General features: G+C 40.4%; 1 protein-coding gene across 1 annotated transcript in view; it reads left to right on the top strand.

The window, feature by feature from the left end:
* The window catches only part of ubac2 (UBA domain containing 2), a 96716-nt gene extending 76030 nt beyond the window's left edge, over nt 1-20686 (top strand). Inside the window, exons 7-9 of the mRNA XM_042334605.1 lie at nt 950-1195; nt 17331-17453; nt 20121-20686. Of these exons, the coding sequence (XP_042190539.1) occupies nt 950-1195; nt 17331-17453; nt 20121-20228 (477 nt within the window). The 3' untranslated portion in view covers nt 20229-20686. The remainder of the gene's footprint in view (nt 1-949; nt 1196-17330; nt 17454-20120) is intronic.
* Nucleotides 20687-22772: the final 2086 nt, after the last annotated feature.

The following is a 22772-nucleotide window of genomic DNA, read 5'->3' as shown; positions in this document are numbered from 1 at the left end:
CCCCCCACCCACCCACCAACACACATGCAGCTTTTTGTTTGGCTTATTATGAATGAAATTTGAACATTTAAGAAAAATAGTAAAGTGAAACACTGTAAATATTAGAAATTTGGAATAACAGGAAATGCACAGCAGGTCAATGATCAAGGCTCCAGCCCGAGATGTTAATCTGTGGTTCTCTTTAAAAGCTGAGTAACCTGCTGTACATTTCCAGCATTTTCGAGTTTTACATTAGAACTACCATCTAACCTCTCCAGGAAAACAGAACTCACAGCTGGCAATGCAATTTTGTAACATTCAATTGAACAAGATGGTCATGATGATGTGAATGGCATCCATTTTTTATAAGTGGCAGAGCATCAGAGATGCTTGTGATTTTTATGTATAGGAAAAGATTAGATTGCTCCACAGTCCCTTTACAGGGGCTAGTGCCAGCTTTAACACCACCATGCCTTACCATCGACGCTTGCCTATCTATCCTCACTCTATGGAATTCCATCCTGGAGTCACTTATAATAAATAATAATAATCCTTGCATTCGACATAGAGCCTTATCACGTCTTCGAGACATCTCAAAACGCTTCACAGAATATACTGTAAAGCGATTGCCCCTTCAAGGACCATCTGAAGACCTTCGACTTTACCGCGTCTTCGGTTATCTTTGTCCCCACTTCTTCCCCATCCTTTCCGAATCCAACCCCAGCATGGGTGCAAACTCTCAACTATCCAATACCTTGGGACATCCTCCCAATGTGAAAGATGCATAGAAATGCAACTTCAAATGCAAATGCTGCTCAGCAGATCATGCTATCTCCAGGAGCACCTATCCAAGGCTAATTTTAGAATGTGTCAGGCCTGCTCCAAACTTAATGTACAAAGCACTAAGATTAGTAATGTCATTTATTTCATTTTTTTCATTTTGTGACTGGTCCTTTCCTTTTTTTTTAAGATGTCCGGAATTGTTTACCACAATAATGTGCTTGAAGTACAGAAATTGCTTAGTGTACCAAAATGGGCAGCTAGAACCACCTCATTGACCCTTGAACCAGTCTTCGCATCTGCTGAACCTACCATTGAGGCTCCAGTAGGAATGGGCGCAACACTAGATATTCAACGGCAACAGAGGATGGAACAGCTGGATCAGCAAATGATGCTTGCTCAACTTAATCAGACCAACAGGAGGAATCGGCGGCAGGTAGGAGGCCATTGCAATAGATTATGTATACCTTTACTTTCTGGTTTTCTTATCACTAGCCAGAATAGCTCTGTACCAGCTTCTGTCTTTTGGAGATACTGAAGCTCATGTTGACTTTCTGTCCAGTTTTTCCCTTCTTTTGGAGAAGCACATCGTTCCCACTCAGGACCTTATCACAGCAGCACGCCAGCGCACAACAACTCATCACATAGTGACCCGTTGGCATGAATCTCCAGTGGCTGAGTGTATAGCTGAACCGTGCAGACTGGTTTGTCTCTTGTCTGTGCTGATGGTTGTACTGTGTATTTTTGCCTTTGTTTTCTTTTATGTCTCATTTGTGGCATTTCTCAATGGAATATTTTAATAATGAATCCCATTGGAATTTCCATTCAAGCCTAGACACTCTGCTCTGGAAGTAGATGGTTTTGAAGCATTGTTCTTACGAAGCAACGTTTCGTAATTCCAGTTCCTGGAAAGACTCAGATTCCTTATTAAGTACTCCGTTAACAGCTATCACAAGTTAGACACAAATCAGTATTTTACTGATTACTTTCCCCTCAAGAAAATAAGGAATTTCAATGCTGATTAATGGAACACTTTCCTGGTGTTTGGTTCAACAACAACATCCTGCATTTGCATTTATCTAGCAGCGCTCACGCAGGGTAGCATCTCAAACAACAACAACAACAAAATTACATTTATAGAGTGCCTTTCACGTTGGGAGGACGTCCTAAAGTGCTGAACAGTCAGGTGTCAGGGCCCGAGCATGGGGGAGGAGGGGTGGTGTAGGGGTGAGGCAAGACAGAGAGGTGGGAGGGAGACCAAAGGCACGGTCAAAGAGAAAGATCTTGAGACCGACCTTGAAGGAGGCAAGAGAGGAAGCGATGCGAAGGGACCGTGGGGTGGAGTTCCAGAGTGTGGGGGCAGAGAGGCTGAAAACCCGTCCACTGATGGTAGGGCGGATCGGGCAGGAGACATGGAGCAGGCCGGAGCCCAATGATCGGAGGGAGCGGGCAGGCTCGTAGGGAGTCAGCAGGTCAGAGAGGTAGGAGGGGGCAAGGCCATGGATGGCCTTAAAGGTGAGGACGAGGATCTTGAACTGGATCCTCTGGGGGATGGGGAGCCAGTGGAGTTGGGCGAGGGTGGGAGTGATGGGGTCACGGAGCCTGGTGCGTGAGAGTACACGAGCTGCAGAGTTTTGGATGATCTGCAGCTTATGAAGGGAAGAGATGGGAAGGCCGATGAGGAGGGAGTTCCCGTAATCGAGCCTTGAGGTGACGAATCATGGGTGAGTGTTTCAGCAGCCTGAGGAGTGAGGCAGTGGCGGAGTCTGGCAATATTGCGGAGCTGGTGGTAGGCAGTGCCAGTCATGGCGCGGATGTGCGGGAGAAAGGACAATTCAGGGTCAAACAAGATACCCATGTTCCTGACTGGCTTAGTGAGATTGAGTGTGCAGCCGTGGAGGCTGATGCTGCCAGTGCGGAGGTGCTGGCGCGAGCCAATCAGGAGGGCCTCGGTCTTGCTGACGTTGAGTTGGAGAAAATTGTCCCTCGTCGAGGACTTGATGTCGGACAGGCAGTCAGGACGTCAGTAGTCCTGGAGTTCAGGGTGGAGGCAGAGAGGTAGAGTTGGGTGTCATCCGCATACATGTGGAAATTTACCCTGTGTCTGCGGATAATGTCACCAAGGGGGAGCATGTAGAGGGTGAAGAGGAGAGCACCGAGGACAGAGCCCTGAGGAACACCGCACGAGACGGTGCGGGGGCTGGAGGAGAAGCCGTTTGCCATGGTGAAGCGGAGGCGGTGTGAAAGGTAGGACCTGAACCAGTCAAGGACAGAACCTTGAAGGTTGAGGTGGGAGGAGAGGCAGTGGAGGAGGATTGAGTGGTCCACGATGTCAAAGGCGGCGGAGAGGTCGAGGAGGACGAGGAGGCAGAGGGAGCCCTGGTCACACATGGTCAGGATGTCATTTGTGACCTTGACCAGAGCAGTTTCTGTGCTGTGGGCAGCGTGGAAACCTGATTGGAGGGGTTCATGGAGGGAGTGAGAGGTGAGGAAAGCGAAGCTGGGAGACAACGGCTCTCTCAAGGACCTTGGATAGAAAGGGTAGATTTGAGATGGGCGGTAGCTAGATAGCTGTGACGGGTCAAGGGAAGGTTTCTTCAGGGTGGGGGTGATGGGGGCTGTTTTGAGCGATTGAGGTGTTTTATTCTATCCCTGATTATTCCAGTACAGGTCAGGCACTTTTCAACTTCAGAAAAACACCCTCAATACTATGTTTTTTTACTGTTTTCAAGGCCATGGCCTCTGGATGAAATTTCCAGTATGTTCCCAATTGTGGACACTTTTCTCTGTGGCTGTTGATAACTGAATTAAGGCGGTTAAGGCTCAAACTCCCTTCAAAAATGACAGTAACATTCAAAAGAGAAAGGATTCTTTCATCACATTAATCAAAGCTGGGTAGGAACTCAGATCAAAGTGGTGAAAAGAATTAGCTGCATTATCCAGCCTTTTCTCAATGTGTTTTTTTAATTTAATCAATACAATACTGCCCGATTGGAAACATATGACCTGAATTCTGTTCTATAGCATGCAAAACTGCAGCTGGCTTGGGTGAGTCTAGCAAGTTGAAAATAACATCATTCTTACTGTTTCAAAGATAGCACAATCTAAGGCAATTGTTTTGAGCAACTTTTGGCATAGATTATACACCTTTTATTTCCTCTTCCTGTTATAGTAATAATCCCTCCAAAAAACAAAGCAATAATAAATTGGTCATTTTCAATCCACGACTGTTTGTAGGACACTGCTGTGCACAATTGGCTGCCGCGTTTCGCCCACAAATATACAGTCAATTCACTTTACAGCATATTCTGTGAAGCGCTTTGAGACGTCTAAAAGATGTGAAAAGCACCATATCAAATGCAAGGATTATTATTATTTTTATGTGAGCCAGAATTCCGAACAGAAGCAAGCTCTACTAATAGAAAGTCGAAATGTACACTAATCTGCAGAAAGAGAAAAGAGAAAACTGTGTTGTGTCCTGATTTAAATTTAAAATTGATATTTGCTTTTAAGAATCATGCATCATGGTTTATACTACTGTAACAATTTGTACAGATAATTGTATATTGTCAAAGTGTGAACATACCACTATGTTTTCACACCTGCTCCACCCCTTCGAGTGAATTTAACAAGCTTTGCAGGTCTTTCTACTGTTCATGTGTTCATATGATTTCAAGATATGAAATCGATTTCCTCGCATACAAATCCCTTCACGCCCTAACACCTCCCTATCTCTCTGACCTGCTTCTACCCTACAGCCCTTTGCTCAGCTAACACAGGTATGCTGTGGGTTCGTCGATCCCTCCATGTCACTTTTGTGCCATGCATTCCGCCACTACACTCTTAACCTTTAGAACCCGTTGCAAACTCCCTGCTTGTCAGCCTCCCCAACTCCTCCCTCCATAGGCTGCAGATGATCCAGAACTCTACAGCCCATGTCCTCTCCCACAACAGGCTCCATGACCCTATTACCTCCATCCTCGTCCGACTCCACAGGCTTCCCATCATACAGAGGATACAGTTCAAGATCCTGGTCCTCACCTTCAAAGCCCTCTATGGTCTTGTGCCTCTCTACCTCTGTGATTTCCTAACCCTCTACCAACCTGCCCGCTCCTTCTGCTCAGCAGGATCCGGCCTGCTTCACGTCTCCCGATTAACCCGGCCCACCATTGGCAGGCAGGCCTTCTGCCACTTTGTCCCCACCCTCTGAAACTCCATCCTGCAGTCCTTGCAACTCACCCCGTTCCTTGCCTCCTTCTTCGACCATGCCTTCGGTCACCCTCCTTCCCTCCTGTCCTCCACCCTCGCCAATCCTGAGTCCAGAACATTGACTGTCTCGCGACTTGGAATGTCCTCCCGACGTGAAAGGTGATATACAAATGAACTTTTGTTTGTTGTTTTTGCCTCAATCTCTCTCCCTCTTTATCTTAAATCAAATATTTAAGTCATCTTTGACTATGTGCACTAAGTCATCTCCTTAGTGATGACTAAAGTCTAAGTCATCTCCTTCTTCTCCCTTGTTTGGAGTTCACTTCCGCCTGTGTGAGCACTGCGAAACACTATCTTGTGTGAAGTGATTTTATAAATGCAAGTTGTTGTTTGTTTATATGTTCCAATGTTCTTCCATATTCTGGTTGTATTGTGTGCTTCCTTCTGTACGATTTACTCAGTCTTCTCTTTACACTATTAATCCTCCTTTACCTGTTAACATTCCCAAACAGTAAGCGAGTTTGGTACTTTCAAATCACGTGACAGAATTACTGTAATGTAAAGCATAATTTGACCGAACAGGACAGTTTTGCCACGATCTCCTAATCTGATCAGATTTTTACTGTAGATTCTGGTTTTGCTCCCCTTCCCAATGGAGGTGCAGTTATTCTACAAAAAGAAGTGTAGAAGGATTAAAACTAACTCCACATTATTTTTGGTTTTCAAACGTATGTAATTTTTTTAAAATATGGTTATTCTAGATAATAAACTGAGTTGCGGGGCCAATTACAGTATTTTTCTCTTTCTGGCTTTATTTTCTCTGTTAGTTTTTTTCTTCCTCTTGTTCTTGCCTTTCATTTCCCATTGTTTCTCTTGTGTCTTGCTTTTCCACTGTTGCTTTCTCTCACTTTCTCTGAATATCTCACAACTCCACCCTGTTGAATCCCAATCCCTTCAAACATTTTGGACCTGTCATTTCCCCTTCCTGCCTAATTTTTCACTTTCTCTCATATCCCTTTCCCACCGGTTTTACATCCATCAATCTTAGCTGTTTGCTGTAAGACAAGGAGCTCTACTATCATAAGAGATTGATAAATGAAGAAGGTCATTATGCCCATTTGATCTGTTGAGCCTTCAACCTCCGTACCTACCCTTTGGAACTCCATCCCACGTTCCCTTTGCCTCGCTCCCTCCCCTCCTCCTTCAAAGCACGTCTCAAGACCCTCCTCTTCGACCATACCTTTGGCCACCCTCCTAATCTCCCTTACCCCAAACCCCTTGCCCCCGCTCGGGTCCAAATCCCTGACTGTCCAGCACCTTGGGATGTCCTCCCAATGGGAAATGTAATTTTGTATTGTATTGTATCCATTCCGAATATCAACTGTACCATCTTCCCACTAGAACATGAAGCTTCTTTTTAAATGAGTTCAACAAGCTGGCATCACCTGCCTTTATCTTTAACATGTTTCAGCTGTTAATTACCCTCTATACTTCCTAAATATATACCCGAGAGAATATTATCCTGCTCACTCAAGAAATGAAGAAACGCTGAGCAGGCCAATCAGTGACAGTCTTAACTCTCAATTGCATACTCAGACTCTCACTATGAGAGCTGCAGAGAGCAAATATTTAGAGGTAGATATTAGGCAGAAGGTTGACCGGTTTAGCGAGGGACCAAGAAACTCATTGAACGAGAATCCTGCATCTTTTTTTAACTTTTCCTTCACATTTTCTTTCCTTTGTCTTGCATTTGGAGTTCTGTAAGTTCTGTAAATGGCATTAATCCTTGTAGGGATGGGAGCACTGCTTTTACAAGAAAATCGTCTTCAGTTTCCAGGAATTTAGTTATATTGCATTGCAAGATTTCTTCCATCATAAAAGATAGAAAGATATGATGTGGTTAGTCAAAGACGAAATGGTGGAAGTAGACACTTTTTTTATAGTTAAAGATATAAAAACCTTGAAGTTGAATGCTAGTTTAACATAAGGGGCGATTCTTCTCTCTTCAGTAGTTTACTGTTCTTAACCTGCGGAGAATAAGACTTGTTTGCTTGTCAGGGCCAATAGGGCAGTTGACTTCTGAATCAAGATGAAGTACTGTAGCATTTATTTGAAAGTCAATGCCGTTTTAAGTTGAACTGATCAATGATCCAACACATGAGTGTCAAACATATGACCAGTGGAGCCCTGGAGGCTCACCCATTAGTTTCTAAAATCATATTGATGTCATACTGTACTGGAATGTTTCTTTAAAACAACCTTCCTCTTTTTAATATAAGACGTATATTCAAACCTGTGCATTCTGCATTTCACGAGTGATATTCCCATTCAGCCAATGACAGCTCATAGTTTGTAAAAATAGCCAAACAAATGACGCACTGAGTTTGCTCAAATACACATGTAGCGGCACACATTGAGTAGTATAGCAAAGTGAAGTCATATTAAAACCATATTTCTTTTACTTAGGTACATTATTATGTATTTTTTTATGGTGCAGCTCACTAATTGAACAGTGTTAACTTAAATGGCCTTTGCAGCCAGATGAGGTTGATCTAACATTTTAAATAATCTGTGGCATTTTTACATTACTGTCAGAGTGCATACTTTTAATTTCCCCATCACGTCTCTTACCTCTTTCCAAATGCATTTGTCCTCCCACATCTTCCTTTCAGATAATATTTAATTTGCTTGTCAGCAATCTATTGCATCACCCACACAAAACCGAAAAACAAGAGTATGTAAGATTTTACATTTTTTTTCCGACAGGACAGATGCTGCTGTTCTGCTGTTTTTAAATAATATAATATTTAAAATCACCATGACATAGGCGCTGTGCAGGTTGATAACACTGATGCTTTGTACATGTCATTAAATAGTCATCCTTTGTTTTTCAATGGGTTTTGTGCTATTTCATATTACGAATAGAAATACCTTTAACCTGTGGCTTCAAGTACTTACTGCCAAGACATAATTGATTTTCTTTTAAAATGTGTTCTTGTAAACTTTGGCATCTGCACATTATGCTGTAAAACAGATGTGGTTGAAGAGTATGAAGCATTAGTGCAACCCATTGGCAATAATGAGATCCCTCCCCTCCCCTCCCCCAGAGTTTCATAACATAGTCCGCCACTTGCCTGAAGAAACATTACATATTTATATAATAAGAATCTTTGCATTTGATATAGTGAGTTATGTCACCGAAACATCTCAAAATGCTTCACAGGATTTACAAGAACAACAAATTACATTTATACAGTGCCTTTCATGTTGGGAGGACATCCCAAGGTGCTGGACTGTTGAGGGTTTACACCCGAGCAGGAGGTTGGATCCGGGAAGGGTGGGAACGAATGAGAAGATGACCGAAGGCACATTCAAAGAGGAAGGTCTTGAGATGGATCTTGAAAGAGGGAAACGAAGAGGCAATTGAACTCTTTCATAGAATTCCAAAGAGTGGGGGCAGATAGGCAGAAAGTCTGACTGCTAATGATGGACAGGGCGGGGATGTGAAACAGGCCAGTACAGCAGAACAGAACAGCAGTGCTCCTGGAATCGTGGGTAGAGACAGAGCGATAACGTTAGATGTCATAAACATACATTTGGAAGTTAACCCCATGACTGTGGATGACAATGCTGAGTGAGATTATGTAGTTATTAGAATATACCAAGGATAGAGCTGTGAGGAATGCCGCATTTGAAAGTGCGGGGTTGGGAGGAGAAGCTGTTGGCAGATATAAAGTGGAGATATTGGGGAGGTAAGAATGAAACTAGGCAAGGACAGAACAGAGAAGCTGGAACTGAGAGGAGAGGCGGTAGAGAAGAATTAGAATGGTTGACAGGTCATTGGTGGCAGAGATCAACAACAGACAAAATTACATTTGTATAGCACCTTTAACATCAAAGAAGAACAGAAGGCTGAGAGAGCCTCATCTTAGTTTCCTTGACTGCCCCTCCTGCTCCACAGTGTCAAATGCAGTTGGTAGCTCTGGGGTCTCTGGGTGAGAAGATTGTGACTTCAAGCCCCATGTTGGGATATGAACTCAGTCTAGGTTGACACATATGAATTGTCACCATTTCAATGAGATATGAAACAGAAATCCCATCTTCCTGTCTCAGGTCAATGTTAAAAATCTTATATTTATGTAGCACTTTTCACATAGAATGACTGAGCTCTTAATGGGGATGATTAAGAGCTCAGTCAAGGGAGGAGGGGGAGGATAATTCATTGCTTGTGAATTGTGGCTCATTGTCACTAATTATCATCCGTGGTATTCCATGCCGGGCAAAAAATGATTTAGTTTTATCTATTGTCATTCAGTTCTGTAGAATCACTATATCTTGATATGCAACCCACTTCTATGAGGTAGCCTTGTCAATGTGTAGAACAAGTCTGTTCCTACTTTTGTGCAGGCCTCTAATCCCACACGATAGGCTCGTGCTTTTCCTGGTTCTGATATTGTGCATCTTCAAAAGAATAATAAAAAATAAATAATAATTTGGTCACTCAATCCACGACTGTTTGTGGCACCCTGCTATCCGCAATTGACTGCCGTGTTTTACCCAAAAACATAGAGTCAATTGACTTTACAGTGTATTCTGTGAAGTGTTTTGACATGTCTCGAAGATATCAAATGCAAGGATTATTATTATTAGTCCTCTTTGATTATTAATGCTGGACCAAAATACGATGTCTCTTGCTCTTTTTGCTTTCTATGTTCCCCAATGTCTTTCATATATATTCAAGAATTTAATTCACTTGGGATTATTTTTTTCCCTGTTTAATATTATTCCTTTCTGTTGATATATTTTGTGTCTGTTGTCCTTTTGAAATTGAGGTACAGATCAGCCAAGATCTTACAGAATAGCGGAAGAGGCTCAAGGGGCAGAATGGCCTATTTCTGTTTCTAATGTTCTACTATGGTCAGACCTCTTCTGGTGCTTTTCTGTTTTCTGGCCATCTGTTTTGCAACATATTCTTAATTTATTTACTTCCTGTCGTTTATTCACTTATCTTATTCTTTCTGAAGTCTCATTGCTTTTGCTATTACCCATACATTGTGGAGTCCCATAGCATAGTGATTAACGCATTCGCCTGGCAAACAAGAGGGCCCAGGTTTGATTCCCGGGCAGGGCGAAACCTTAGGCAAGTTTCCTCACTCCATACACCTCTGTTTACCTAGTAGTAAGTAGGAACCCAATTGTTAGTCAATTGGCAGATCGCTTTCTGGGCTAATAGCAGATTTGGAATGAATCGAGCCACCCAATTCACCATCCCCATTAATTTTATTGCTCCTTTTTTGTCTGTGGGTCGGACATTTTTGTGATCGCTTTTATTTTCTCAGGGTTTATTTTCAATTCTTTGTGTGTAATTATGTGCTCTAAATATTTTACTTCTATTACACCTATCTTGCACTTCTGTCCAGTTACATTTTCTTCTAAGCATTTCCTTAGTATCTTTCCAAATGTTGATCGTGCTTTTCTTTTGTCCTTCCTTATATTAGTATGTCATCAGCATAATTTATTACATCTGGTATTCCAATGCAGCACGCTCCCACAGCCTTCATAACTTAGGAGCAAGAATTCTATTAACTGCGCCAAGCTGACAGCTAAAATCCATTCATCTTCACCAGTACGCAAAAAAATCTAGAAGACTGATGATCCATTTAATAAAGGTTATATCAACGAAAATCGATGTAGAATAAGAAAAAGAAAAGTTTCATGTGATCTGTGCTGTGATAACTGTATCTCTGAGCTGAACAAAACCTAAAGTCTCCATACTCTCAGTGCCTGCCACAGTATGCATTCTGTTCTGATCTCTCAAAATCCCAGATCGAAAATCTGTTCCAACATTTGCAGATCAATGAGACCTTCAACCACTTCAGAGGCTCAGCAATGCTCCTTGGCTCAGCATTCATTTTCGGGTCAGTCATTGGTGTTAGTTTCAATATCAATGGGCTGCAACCCAGAGCTTGGGTGTTTCTCAGTTGAATAGACATAGAATAGACTGCAATACAAGAAGCTCCAGAGCTGCTAATAGTTTCATTTTTACTGTGTTATAGCAATAGCTTTGGGGGTGTTTGCTTAGAATTGTGAAACTTCTCTTTACAGCTTTGCAGTTGTGTAAAATCCACTGAAAGAAATGTTATTTGGAGAGAATATTATTTTTATATTCACAGTGGGCCAATTCCAATTAGTGCAGATGCGGTTTCAGGCTACTTCCTGGTTAGGCCTTTCAAAAATTTTGCAAATTCCAAGTGTCTTCTAGATTTAGACCTATATAATGCCATTAAAAAATGTGTTGATTCTGAGCCCTAGATATCAAGGGTGTGAGCTAAGTGAGATTTTGTGGTGTTGATGTGTTTCTTAGAAGAGGCACAGGTATATGAGGGTATAAATTAATTGAACTATATAAAAATTGTAGTATTTAGAAGTACTATAAGTATTTATACATATAGAAGAAGATTTTCTCTCTGGTGTCCTGACAAAATAAAATTGGTCATTCATTTTATGCTGTTTGTCGATGTTCCATTGCACAATTGGGCTGCTGCATTTGCCTACAAATACATTCATTGCTTCACTTCACAAGTGCTACTTGGAATGTTTTTTACTGTAAAACTGTATGACTGCACCTGCTCCCCCTTCACCTACTTCCTTTATCTTAATCTTCTGAATCATGGGGAAATCCATCTTCATTCCCCCCTCCCCCCACACACACTGTCCCATTGAATCCTTCAGTCAGTTTTATCCATGAATAGTTCTTTTGACCAATCAATCAAAATATTCCACTTCTTACATGTTTGTTACAGGAATAAACCTTACAGTTAAATGTGATATATTTTAAAGCTTAAAAACAGGTGAAGATATAAAATCGGTATGGCAGGCCATGAGACATGATTCATGACTTCTTTCATGCCTTGGCCATTTGCACTGTAGTTGCAGATCGATTATTCTCAGAATGAACCAGTTACTTCAAAGAGTGAATGATGTCATCTATTAACACATCATTCATTGTTTGAAGTGAGTGGTTTATTCTGAGAACAAGTTAAAAATTTGGCTATAATCTATCTTAATCCTTTTTCAAGGGTTTTTCTCTCCCCTATATAACTGGTTCTTGATTGATTTGGCTTCTGATTACTATTTCATTTCAGTGCAGCATAAATCGTACCTCTGTGCCCTACCTCCTCTCTTACACTGTTCAACACTGGTAAGTGGTTGAATAAAATTAAAGGTTCAGATTGGTCATCCATGAACAGATGACCAGTCATTCTTTGAAGTGAATGGTTCATTCTGAGAACAAATTCAAAATCTGTGCAAAAAAAAGTCTATCATTCCCTCTTGTCACAATTTATTTTGTTATTTCTCTAGACAATAGCACCATCGTACCTAGAGCTTTCCAGCCAGGCTGGAGACTATTTCCATCACTTTCCCAGGGTATCAATCTTGAATTTTATAATTACATTTCAAAATCTAAATTAAAGCTATTACAAGTATTCAGTCTGATTATACATGTGTTGAATGCGATGCAAGAAAAATAGTAAATAGTTCCCCTTGCACTAGAATGTGAGTGAAGGAAGTTTCTGAGGATGTGGGTTGAATATCAAACATGTACGAAGTATAGATTACAGGAAGAATCAGCTCTTGACCACTGCACCAAGTGTGCCAGTCTGCTTCTCTTTACCTTAGGTATCTTCAGTATTAAATAACCTGAATGGCATTCAGAGCTCCTGCCTTCTTTTGAAATTTGAAACTGCCCTATACTTATCTATTTATTTGTTATCTTTTGACTAAAGTTCACAGGGCCAATTGCAGTTTTTACATTTTTTTTAGTCATGGCTGACACACTCAGAACATCATCACCAGAATTAAGGGCACCTAAACTTAACTGAGTTGCATGCATCACACCTACACATGGAAATTCTCGTGTACACAGCAGCTGTGACTATCATGGCTTACATTTTGCATTTGGTTACATTGCAGTTATAGCTGATGTTTGCAACATTGGGTTTTTTACCCTGTGTCAGATGGTTTCCTGATTCTGTAGTGAGTCTGTCCATATCTCCCCACAGCTGGTTTGAGAATGACACTGAGCAGCATTTCAGCCTGCAAACAACAGTGGGGCAGAAAAATATGTGAAAGAATTCTAAAAGGAACACATGTTTAATTTAAAGCCAGGAATAGAATTAAGCAATTAGAATTAAAAGACGAAGCAAAAAATGTTTTGAAGTGAAAGCCAGATGTATATTTTCTGTAATAGTGTGTTAACTAATGGGGAAACTGGACTCAGCAAACTATCTTTGGAAATAGTGCAAGCCTATTTTGTAATTAGGAATAACATTGATCAAATAACTGGGATCAGTGAATGTACTAAAATACTCTGCAGGTAGGACAAATTAGTTTGGATAGAGTTTGAATAGTTAAGGGTACAGAACTTAGTCAAACAACTCATACAAGAACATATGTTTGTTCTTTCTACATGCAGTTGGCCCTCATTATTGCATTCTGAGTGAAAACAGTTATAATTTAATTGCTAATTAGAGCCCAAATGTACCTTTGATTTTTCAATACAGACATCTGCTGTTTTAAGATCAAAGAAGCAAGGTGTTCTTTATAGGAGTAGATGAAATTTGTATTCAGTTCCTTTTGACATAATTTGCAATATGTAATAAAATTGGAACCCCCACCACTTATTAAATATCACTAATGGAAATATTTTATTAATGATCCTGCTATTATAGTTCATTCAATGTGGTATGCATACTGTTCTATATCAACCATTTAATCCGTGTGTATTTGGCAATTTGCACTCTTTAAAATAATACTTTTTAATAATTTGTTGGAAATTGGGAGGCGAACTGAAGCCCATAACAGGAAGTACCATTATCATTCAGAGAATTTTACTCAAATCTGATTCAGGTATGATCAAACTTAAGATACAAGTTTACAAGATTCTTCCTTTACCCCATCTTTTTTCTGTGGTTCATCTTATATCTTTTTCTAACTTAACCCTTGCCACGGTTGACGGTTAAAGCCTTTTTAATGCACCTATTTTGCCATTGTGAGCCAACTAATACTCCTAGATCTCTTTTAGCTTCCCCTTTGGCAAATGCCGTCTCATCCATGGAGAAAATGTCTTTCCTGTTCATACTTCTTATAAGTAGTACTTTGCATTTATCTGTATCAAACTTTGTTTGCCAGTTATCAACCCATGTGCTTATCCTCTCAAGCTATCTTTGTTGGATCTTTGCTGCCTCTCTGATTCCACACTTCCCGCCAACTTGGTGTTAAATTTGCGAATCCAGGTTATATATTACAAGGAACAGAAAGGGTCCCAATACAGATCCCTGAGGCACCTGCTTAATACCTCACTCCAATTTGACTTAGCTCCCCTTTGCTTCCATCAGCTCAGTGGTTAGAGCACTCGTCTCACAAGCAAGAGACCTGGGTTAGATTCCCAGCAGGGCGAAAACGCAAGTTTTCTTACTCCACACGCCTCTGTTTACCTAGCAGTAAGTAGGAACCCAATTGTTAGTCGATTGGCGGATCACTTCCAGGGGTAATATTTCCTTCAAAAAATAACAATAATAAATTGGTCACTCAATCCATGAATGTTTGTAGGATACTGCTGTGTGCAATTGGCTGCCCTACTTTGCCCACAAAATATTCAGTCAATTCACTTTACAGTATAAAGTGGAAGCGTTTTGAGACGTCTCAAAGATGCGAAAAGATGCTATATAAATGCAAGGATTATTATTATTATTATCTCTTCAGCCAATTCCGAATCCAGATCCATGACTTGCTCTTGATACTCAGTGACCACAGTTTGTGAAGGATTCTTTCATGAGACTAAAAAGTCCAATGTAATATTCCATGGATGGCTTTTGATGGCTATCAGGGGTGGATTTTGCAAGTTGTCAGCATTTTTTGGGGTCAGCCAAGTGCCTGAAACTTGTAGAAACACATCACCATTTTTAAGAGTATCCAAATCAGACTGAGAATTCCACATATGTATCACCTACACATGGAAATTCCCTTTGTGTCTGAAATGGAATGCATACTCTTTCCCTGGAGGGATGCACCCTGCTTCCCAAATTGCGGAGAGTATTAGGCACATAGAACCAAGGCTTGGGGAACCAAAAGTCTCCGCTGTTGGAATTTAACCAGTTAAAATTTATGGGTTGCAACAAGAGCACCGTCTGGCAAGCTTCCCTCTGCTTGTCCAGTTAGAACCATCCTACCCGTTAGGGTTTTGGCTTACAGAGTTAACTGGAGTTGAGTGGAAGAATCTCTGCTCCTAAGGAATAGTCACAAGCCAGGCTGGCTTCTCTGTCATCACCAGTGCCTGGAGCATTGCAGGCCCACTTGGCTCAGGAACCAGACTACCGAGATGGAAAGTTGACCGGTTACCAACCACTTCACCTAAGAACCAGCTCAGCTCCAAAGAGACTCCACTTACTCCCCAAGTAGAATAGTAACTAGTTGGTCATTTGAATTCTGACAAGCCCAGGTTTAAGTCCTCACTGGTGGATAGAAGGTACCAGGAACTCCCTGCAAGCTACCCGATGAGCAGCACCGCTCAACATGAAATGCATGAGAGCATTGGCATTATCTTCCTGCTCACAGTTTGCACATGCATCCCTACCCATTGATGTTTTCACCAATTGGAAATATGGAGCTTGAGCAACAGCTGCTTATAGTGGAGGAGTGGCTCCCTGAAAGTGCTCAGGATCCTGTCATAAAATAAGGTCGCTGATTCATGGGGGCCAATCACAGGGCCACTCTGTAAACTTCCCAAATTCCGTTATAGCCAGGCCACAGCCGACTGCTTATCTCTCTGCATACCAATCAAGGTGGATACCACACCGTGTTCACAATCCTGACTTCAGGTAAAACCTTCCAGCAGCTGGGTCCTGAGCTTCATAGTGAATATCCCCACAATAACGGCTTTCATTTGAGAGTGTGTGAAGGTCTGGTGCATTGTCAAACTTACTATTAATGCCTCTAATTGTTTCCACAGAATGGGCTCTGCCAAATTTTTCTTTGGTCCTTTTTCTTGTCTAGTGCTCCATCTTGTGGCCTTGCTATAAATTGCCAAGATGAGCACATTTGTGTGTCGGCAAGGTTTGTGATTTCCATGTTCAGCTTTGTGGTCCAATCTATTTGTAACTGAATTTTGAATTTGCTCATCATGTACCCAGTCTTCTTCTTGAGATTCTGTATGTTAATGGCTTATAATACTGTGACAATTCTTCCTAATGGCCAAACATAATCAAACATAATCAAAATCAATATTTCTTAATGTCCAGCGCCTTGGGACGTCCTCCCGACGTGAAAGATACTCTATAAATGAAATCTTGTTGTTGATGTATTTGAGTATGTGCGCCCAACTCTGCTGAGGGCCTATACTGGTCACAGGATAGGGCAGGAGGCCTCTGCAATGAAAGATGCATCTTATAGGATGAGTTATCCAAAGTAAGCACTTACAACAATTTCTAGAATAAGACTAGTTACGTACAAAGCAGATTGACAAGTGAAGCAGAGTTCCTCGTTAACTTTTGCATAGGAAGCAGATGGGATATTGACAGCATGGTGACTTAAGTGGTAGTGACAAGTTAAACCAGGGTCTTGTTATCAGGAGTTTACTGTATTTTCAAAATAAATGGGAAGTGCTAATTGTATTATCTAGTTAATTTGTAATATTCGCAAAAGAGCAAAAACCGTTCAAGAGCAACGAAAGGCGAGATAACAAATCACATCTCCCCGTGGCTCTGTCTTATTTTCTTTTCCCTGCAAATTGGTAGCTTTCAAAAATTGCAAATACATATTGAAATTAAACTCCAACAAATTACATGTTTAAATGGTTTCATTTTATGATGCCTCTCTTCTTGAGCTATTTCTACAATCTGAGTATTTTTGCTTCATAAATTTCCGACATTATTTCCCAGTGGCTAATATTTTCACGACTCCAATTTCTAAGATATTTCTTCGTCCTTGCATATCATCAGTGACCGACAAACTGCTCTAAGTCATGCCCCAGTGCACTTTTGAAACTAGCCTCTAAGAGAAATGGCTTTCAACATTTTTCCGTGCATCCTTGTGAGCATGTGCATTGCTTCAGCATGTCTTTACCCTGGCTGGGATTGGTAACCAGGCCTATGGTAACCAATCAGCAGTGGGAACTACATCCCATGACATGGCACAGCACTTGTTGCTGTATGTTTTGTAGATCATTGATTCAGTAAGAGGAATTACTGTATTTAAGTGTAAATGTAATTTTGTTTGTGAAAATAGATTGTATTGTATATTCGATATAAATAGAATCTTGTGAAAAGTGAGTTAACTTGTTACAATTTCCTTGCAATTCCCAGGGTGGTCTGATTAACTGGAATAGGCTCTTCCCTCCTCTACGCAACAGATTCAATACTAACAACCAAAGGCAAGAAACTGTGGCTAATGAGGCTTCAGGAAATGTAGCGGTTTCTGAGGAACAAGTAAGCATTTCAATCATATGTGTTTGACTGTTCTTTCAAAGCAACACAATTGTAAGTGTTGTTTTAAATACATCACTTGCATGTATATAGTGCCCTTCATGTAGGATAACCTCTTGGAGCACTTTACAATGATGGTGTCAGACACCGAACAAGTGAGAAGGGAGAAGGGAATATACAGTAGAAATTGTAGATATAAGTGATATTCCACTGAGATTTTAAATTTTTTTTATGAATTCCTTCTGAGCATTCATGGCTACTGCAGATGGTTTGAAGGGGAAATGGTTGCTTTTATCCCTAAATATATTATTATGTAAAATGATTGTTTTAACTTTAGGGTGAGGCCTGGAGAAAGAAAAGGTCAGGACTTATGTTTGTTTGTATGTTTGAGGACTAATTCAGATCTTGAGGCCAGGATGAGAAAGGTACAGCATTGGTAAGAATACTATTCAACCGTTAGCTCATCGACATTAAGGACTAGGCAGTTCTAAGTACATTGAAAATCTGCTTTATTTTACCATATCCAAGTATGATAAGATAATATGATTGGCTGGGTTCTGTGTAACATCAATATGTCAGATTTAATATTCCAGTCTCTTAGCATGCATTGAGTTCAATTTAGTGAAATTGAATTTTCATGGTCACAGTTCGTTGGCAATGCTCAGTTTTGATTGGCAAAATAACAATTATAGATTTCTAACATTGTCAATATCACTTGGATGACATTGGTACAAATTCTTTGCTGAGGCTTCAGATTAACTAGTGGGTCAAAACAGGTTGTTTTTTCCTCTCCTCTGGGTTGTTATCTGGACTTTGACAAGCAATATGACTCCTTTGTCCTGTTTGAAGCTGTCATCCACGCATCTAATCACATTATTAAGTTGCATCTTCAACCATTTGACTATAATTTTGACTAAATGTTAATCTTATAGAAGATAAAGGATAACTGTGCGCCAACATTCTTGTGAGTCTGTATCATGGGTCACTTTTGCTTGATTAACATATTTTACTTACAAAATCTACTTGATATTCACTTTTAACTGGCATATTGGCATTAAAGGCTTCTGTGATGGATTGTTAGTGCCCCCTATTGGTGCGTATCACATGTACTACACTGGCCCAATAACCTTTTATTTGCTACCAAAATGACTTTTATTTCTTTGAGTGTCAGACAGAATTTTATTTCATCATGACGCAAATGGATATCTATCAACACAATGTGGTTTTTATGACCTTACAATGAAAAATTACACTTTGATCGTTAATCTTAAATACTGTCTGTCATTAGGCTGAATTACCAGGGGTTAAATAGGATCCTTTATGCATCTATACAGATTTGCGTTGACTTCTTTGATTCAGCCCAAGTAATTAGCTACAAAATTATTATTTGCTGATGATGGTGGTTGGTTTAAAATCTCACTCTGCATTTCAGAGGTCCGACTCCCACCTTTGTGAAGCATTGCGAGATGTTATCCTATGTGAAGGCCACTATATAAATGTATTTTGTTGTTGATCACCTCTCTGTTTTCCTATAGATCCTTCATCCAACCGCCCTTCTGCTTTTCTAGCCAATATGGAATTCTGTGCATTTTGCTCCTAAAGTGCATTTTCTTTGTTATACTATTTTTAAATGATTAGGTAACAAGACACCTAGCTGACCAACAAAATGCCAAGGAAACCATTTGCAAATGTAACTGTTAGAAATAAATTCACATTACGGTGGATAACAAGGAACATGTGATTTTGAAGAGTTGTCTCGAGCCACATTCTGCCCCTTGGGCAAGTCGGTGTGTAATGATTAGGTACAAACAATTGTTGATGGATTATCATCTATAAAGTAGTGATGCTCAGTCACTTCTCGAATCTCCACCAAACCAGTCCCTCTTAGCTCTCTTTCAATCATTCAGATAAGCTACCACAACTCTAGAATCCACAAGGATGGGAGTCTATGATATACCAGCTGTAAACCGTGTGTTAAATCCAGATATATTGTGCGCTAAGGGTAAATGTGTGTGCATGTGTAGAGAGGGAAATAAAGGTGCACTTAATTCAATGTTACACTCAATGAATGGATAGTTTACTGAAGTAATTCGCAACTAATCATTTTCACTGGATATTAATTATAATATTGAGGACTACTTTCATTCCTCTGTACACGTGGTTTGCATCTTGCACATAATAGACACTGGTGTTTAGAGAAGGCAGGCTCAGGGACCAAGCAGGTAAATTTTTTTCCAAGTTTCTGCCTGTACGTGGAACATGTTTCATCATTACGTCAAAGGGTGATAAGCTTTGACATTGTCACGTATGTAACACCAGTCCACGCACACAAACTTGGCTAAATCTGGGAATTTTGAGATTTGCAACCAGTGATTGCACAGACACTGCTACTTGAATATCAACTTACATTTAAGTAGCATATTGTGCAGCAATGCTGTATGAGGGGAGCACATTGTGCAGTAGTATAATCCTGCATTGGGAATGTAGATAATGCAATGAAACATTGAGAGATAACATTTGCGACAAAATTACTCACTCCTCTTATTAAGCAGACCTACTCAAAACACTTTTTCTTTCTTTCTAAAAAGTCCTTATGCTGTACCTCCCAGTCAGTTTTGAGGTGGCTCAATATCTGTTTTTTGTTCTTACATTTGTGTGTTTTTATGGCAGGTGACCAGGTTGATGGAGATGGGGTTTTCTAGAGTTGACGCTTTAGAAGCTCTCAGAGCCACCAACAATGACCTTAATATGGCTACCAACTTCCTGCTTCAGCATTGACAAGAGCTGCCGTTAGGAATGTGTCCACACATGCTGAGACTTCTCATTCAGCAATTGTATGCTGAGACAATTCTTGATGCCTCCAGAGGTTGGAAAATTTGGGAAAAGCAATACTTGATTCAGATGTCAAAGGACTGTTTACATTTTGCTGCATCCTATATCAAACTGATGCTTGAAACAATTACCACAATGTGATCTCCAGTGAGTTGTTTTTCTGTGTAGAACATGTTGGTAGAGTCCTAATATTGATAAAGAATGAGTTCTCAAAGGTGAGGTGCAAGTGATTTTCAGAAACAGATTTCAATATTGATAAATTCAAAATTGCACAATAAGTGAGAAGCCATTTCTTTTTGTGGTTCCTGTTAGTAGAGGATGTTGCTTGTCTATTAGTTTCATAATGAAAGTAGGTTCTGATGGATTATAATAATAATCCTTACATTTGGTATAATGCCTTTCATAACAGGAGGTCATCTCAAATCACTTCCCAAGATTGTTGTTGTTGCCATTGTTGCCCAGAACACCAGGAGAAACTCCCATTTCTTTTCGAATAATGGCCTGGGATCTTTAATGTACACCTGAACAGGTAGATGGGACCTCAGTTGACGTTTCATCCGAAAGGTGGTATCTCCAATGTAGCACTTACCGAGCACTGCAATGAAGTGTCATCTTAGACTGTATAAGCTCCGAGTACCAATGTAGTGCTTGAATCCACGACCTTCTGACTGAGAAGCGAGGGAACTAGTAACTGAGTCACACTGACATGGGTTATAGATTGCACAATGTCTTTCTCATGAGAGTTTAGACATGTTTCAAACTTTTGAAAATAAAATCAACTATTTTCCCCTTCCACATTCACTCACATTTTCTTGTATTCGATCATATTCTCTCACATACATACATATATAAATACATACATACATATGCGCACACCACACATATCTTTTGTCTAGTTAGATAGACAGGCAACTGGTTCCTAGCCCTCTGCCAATGCTTTTTGTGAGCTGCCTGGTAGGAAAGAGTGGCATATGCTGACTAGCTCTTGCGTTTTCCCTCCCTCTCTGTGGGAATTCATGTTGCTCTGCCAAGCAGCACATCTTGAGATAAAGAACACATTGTTTATGGATAGCATCGCAGCACACCACACCAAGGCACAATATTGACTCAATGAATCAGACCTTAAATATTGTTGAAGCCTTATTTAAAGTACATTATTCTCAGCAAACTATGAATCCCACTCCCGCAAGATTATTTTGTTTGGGGAGAAGTTAGCACTAAATCATCATGATGTGTTTGTTTTTCTATGTGAATGTGCACTTGCTCATGAATATTTGCAGATGATGTGTTACAGATGATGTGAATGATATGACAAGTTTAACACCACTGCTGCCACATTCTGTTTGTGGAGCAGCAAAGTGGTGATGAACTCTCGGATAGGTGAGTTAGTAAAACCACTACTTAGAATAAAACTGAACCTTACAGATCAGAGTGTGTTGATCTAAGCTCCGTTGACAGTTGAAACGCAACAATTGACCTGAACACACCAACAGCAACTTGCATTTATATAGCGCCCTTCACACATTGTAGCGTCCCTAGTCTTAACAGCTTAATTAACACCAGAGCTAGGAAGGAGAAAATCAGTCAAGATTCAACTACTGATCATGATCCAGTCACCTAGCTAGAAAGTGTACATGCGGGGATATCAGAGGAAGACAGGATCAGGCTAGACTGAGGTGGGCCTAATGATCAAATTGCCTGCTGATTCTCACTGGTAACATTCATGTGAAAAGAATGGCCACTTGAGAGAGGGCAGCTTGTGTTAGAGATGAATGAATATCTCGAGAGAGACAAATGAACAGGCTGCTATATTGAGAGAAAGAGAAAGAGACAAGTGAACAGGCAGCTATATCTAGAGAGAGAGAGACTAGTGAACAGGCTTCTGTATCTAGAAAGACATAAGGCAGTCATCAGCGGGGAATGCAGAATACTGAGGCAACAGCTGCTCATTTTCAGCTTGATTCAGTATTACCTGATCCAGAACCTCCATTATGTCCATTACTTATACATTGCTAAGGTGCAGTTTTATGTGCAATTCCCAATCGTAACCATGCTGCCAGCAGGCACAGAGATTGAGCAGAACCACTCTTGGGTATTTCGCAACAAACATTTGAGAACATCATTGGTGCAATCTCAGCACTCAAGACTATAGTTAGAGTGGGGTGTGGGGAGACTGGAAACATTGAAAAGAGATGGAAATAGTTGATAAATTCTAAAAAAAATAATTATTTTCTTATTGTTTAGGATATTATTGCAGAATCTTATTCTCAGTATTTTTATCATCCTACAGGATTTTACAGATCCCATGTGCAGGATTGGGGAAGCGAATCGAACTGAATGCTTCTCAATTAGAACAAGTGAAGGCAGTTTTGTTTAAAAAATCTTTGATCAACACAATTCCTCACGAATAACTATGGGAACACATCAATTATACCCTCCTTCAGGAAATCAATAAAAAAAACATTCCTGTGATACAGAAAGGTAATTTCC

The sequence above is a fragment of the Callorhinchus milii genome, unplaced genomic scaffold, assembly GCF_018977255.1.
Source record: "Callorhinchus milii isolate IMCB2004 unplaced genomic scaffold, IMCB_Cmil_1.0 Scaffold4, whole genome shotgun sequence".
NCBI lineage: Eukaryota > Metazoa > Chordata > Chondrichthyes > Chimaeriformes > Callorhinchidae > Callorhinchus > Callorhinchus milii.
Note: the sequence above shows the minus strand (reverse complement) of the source record. Positions and strands in the feature narration are given on the sequence as shown.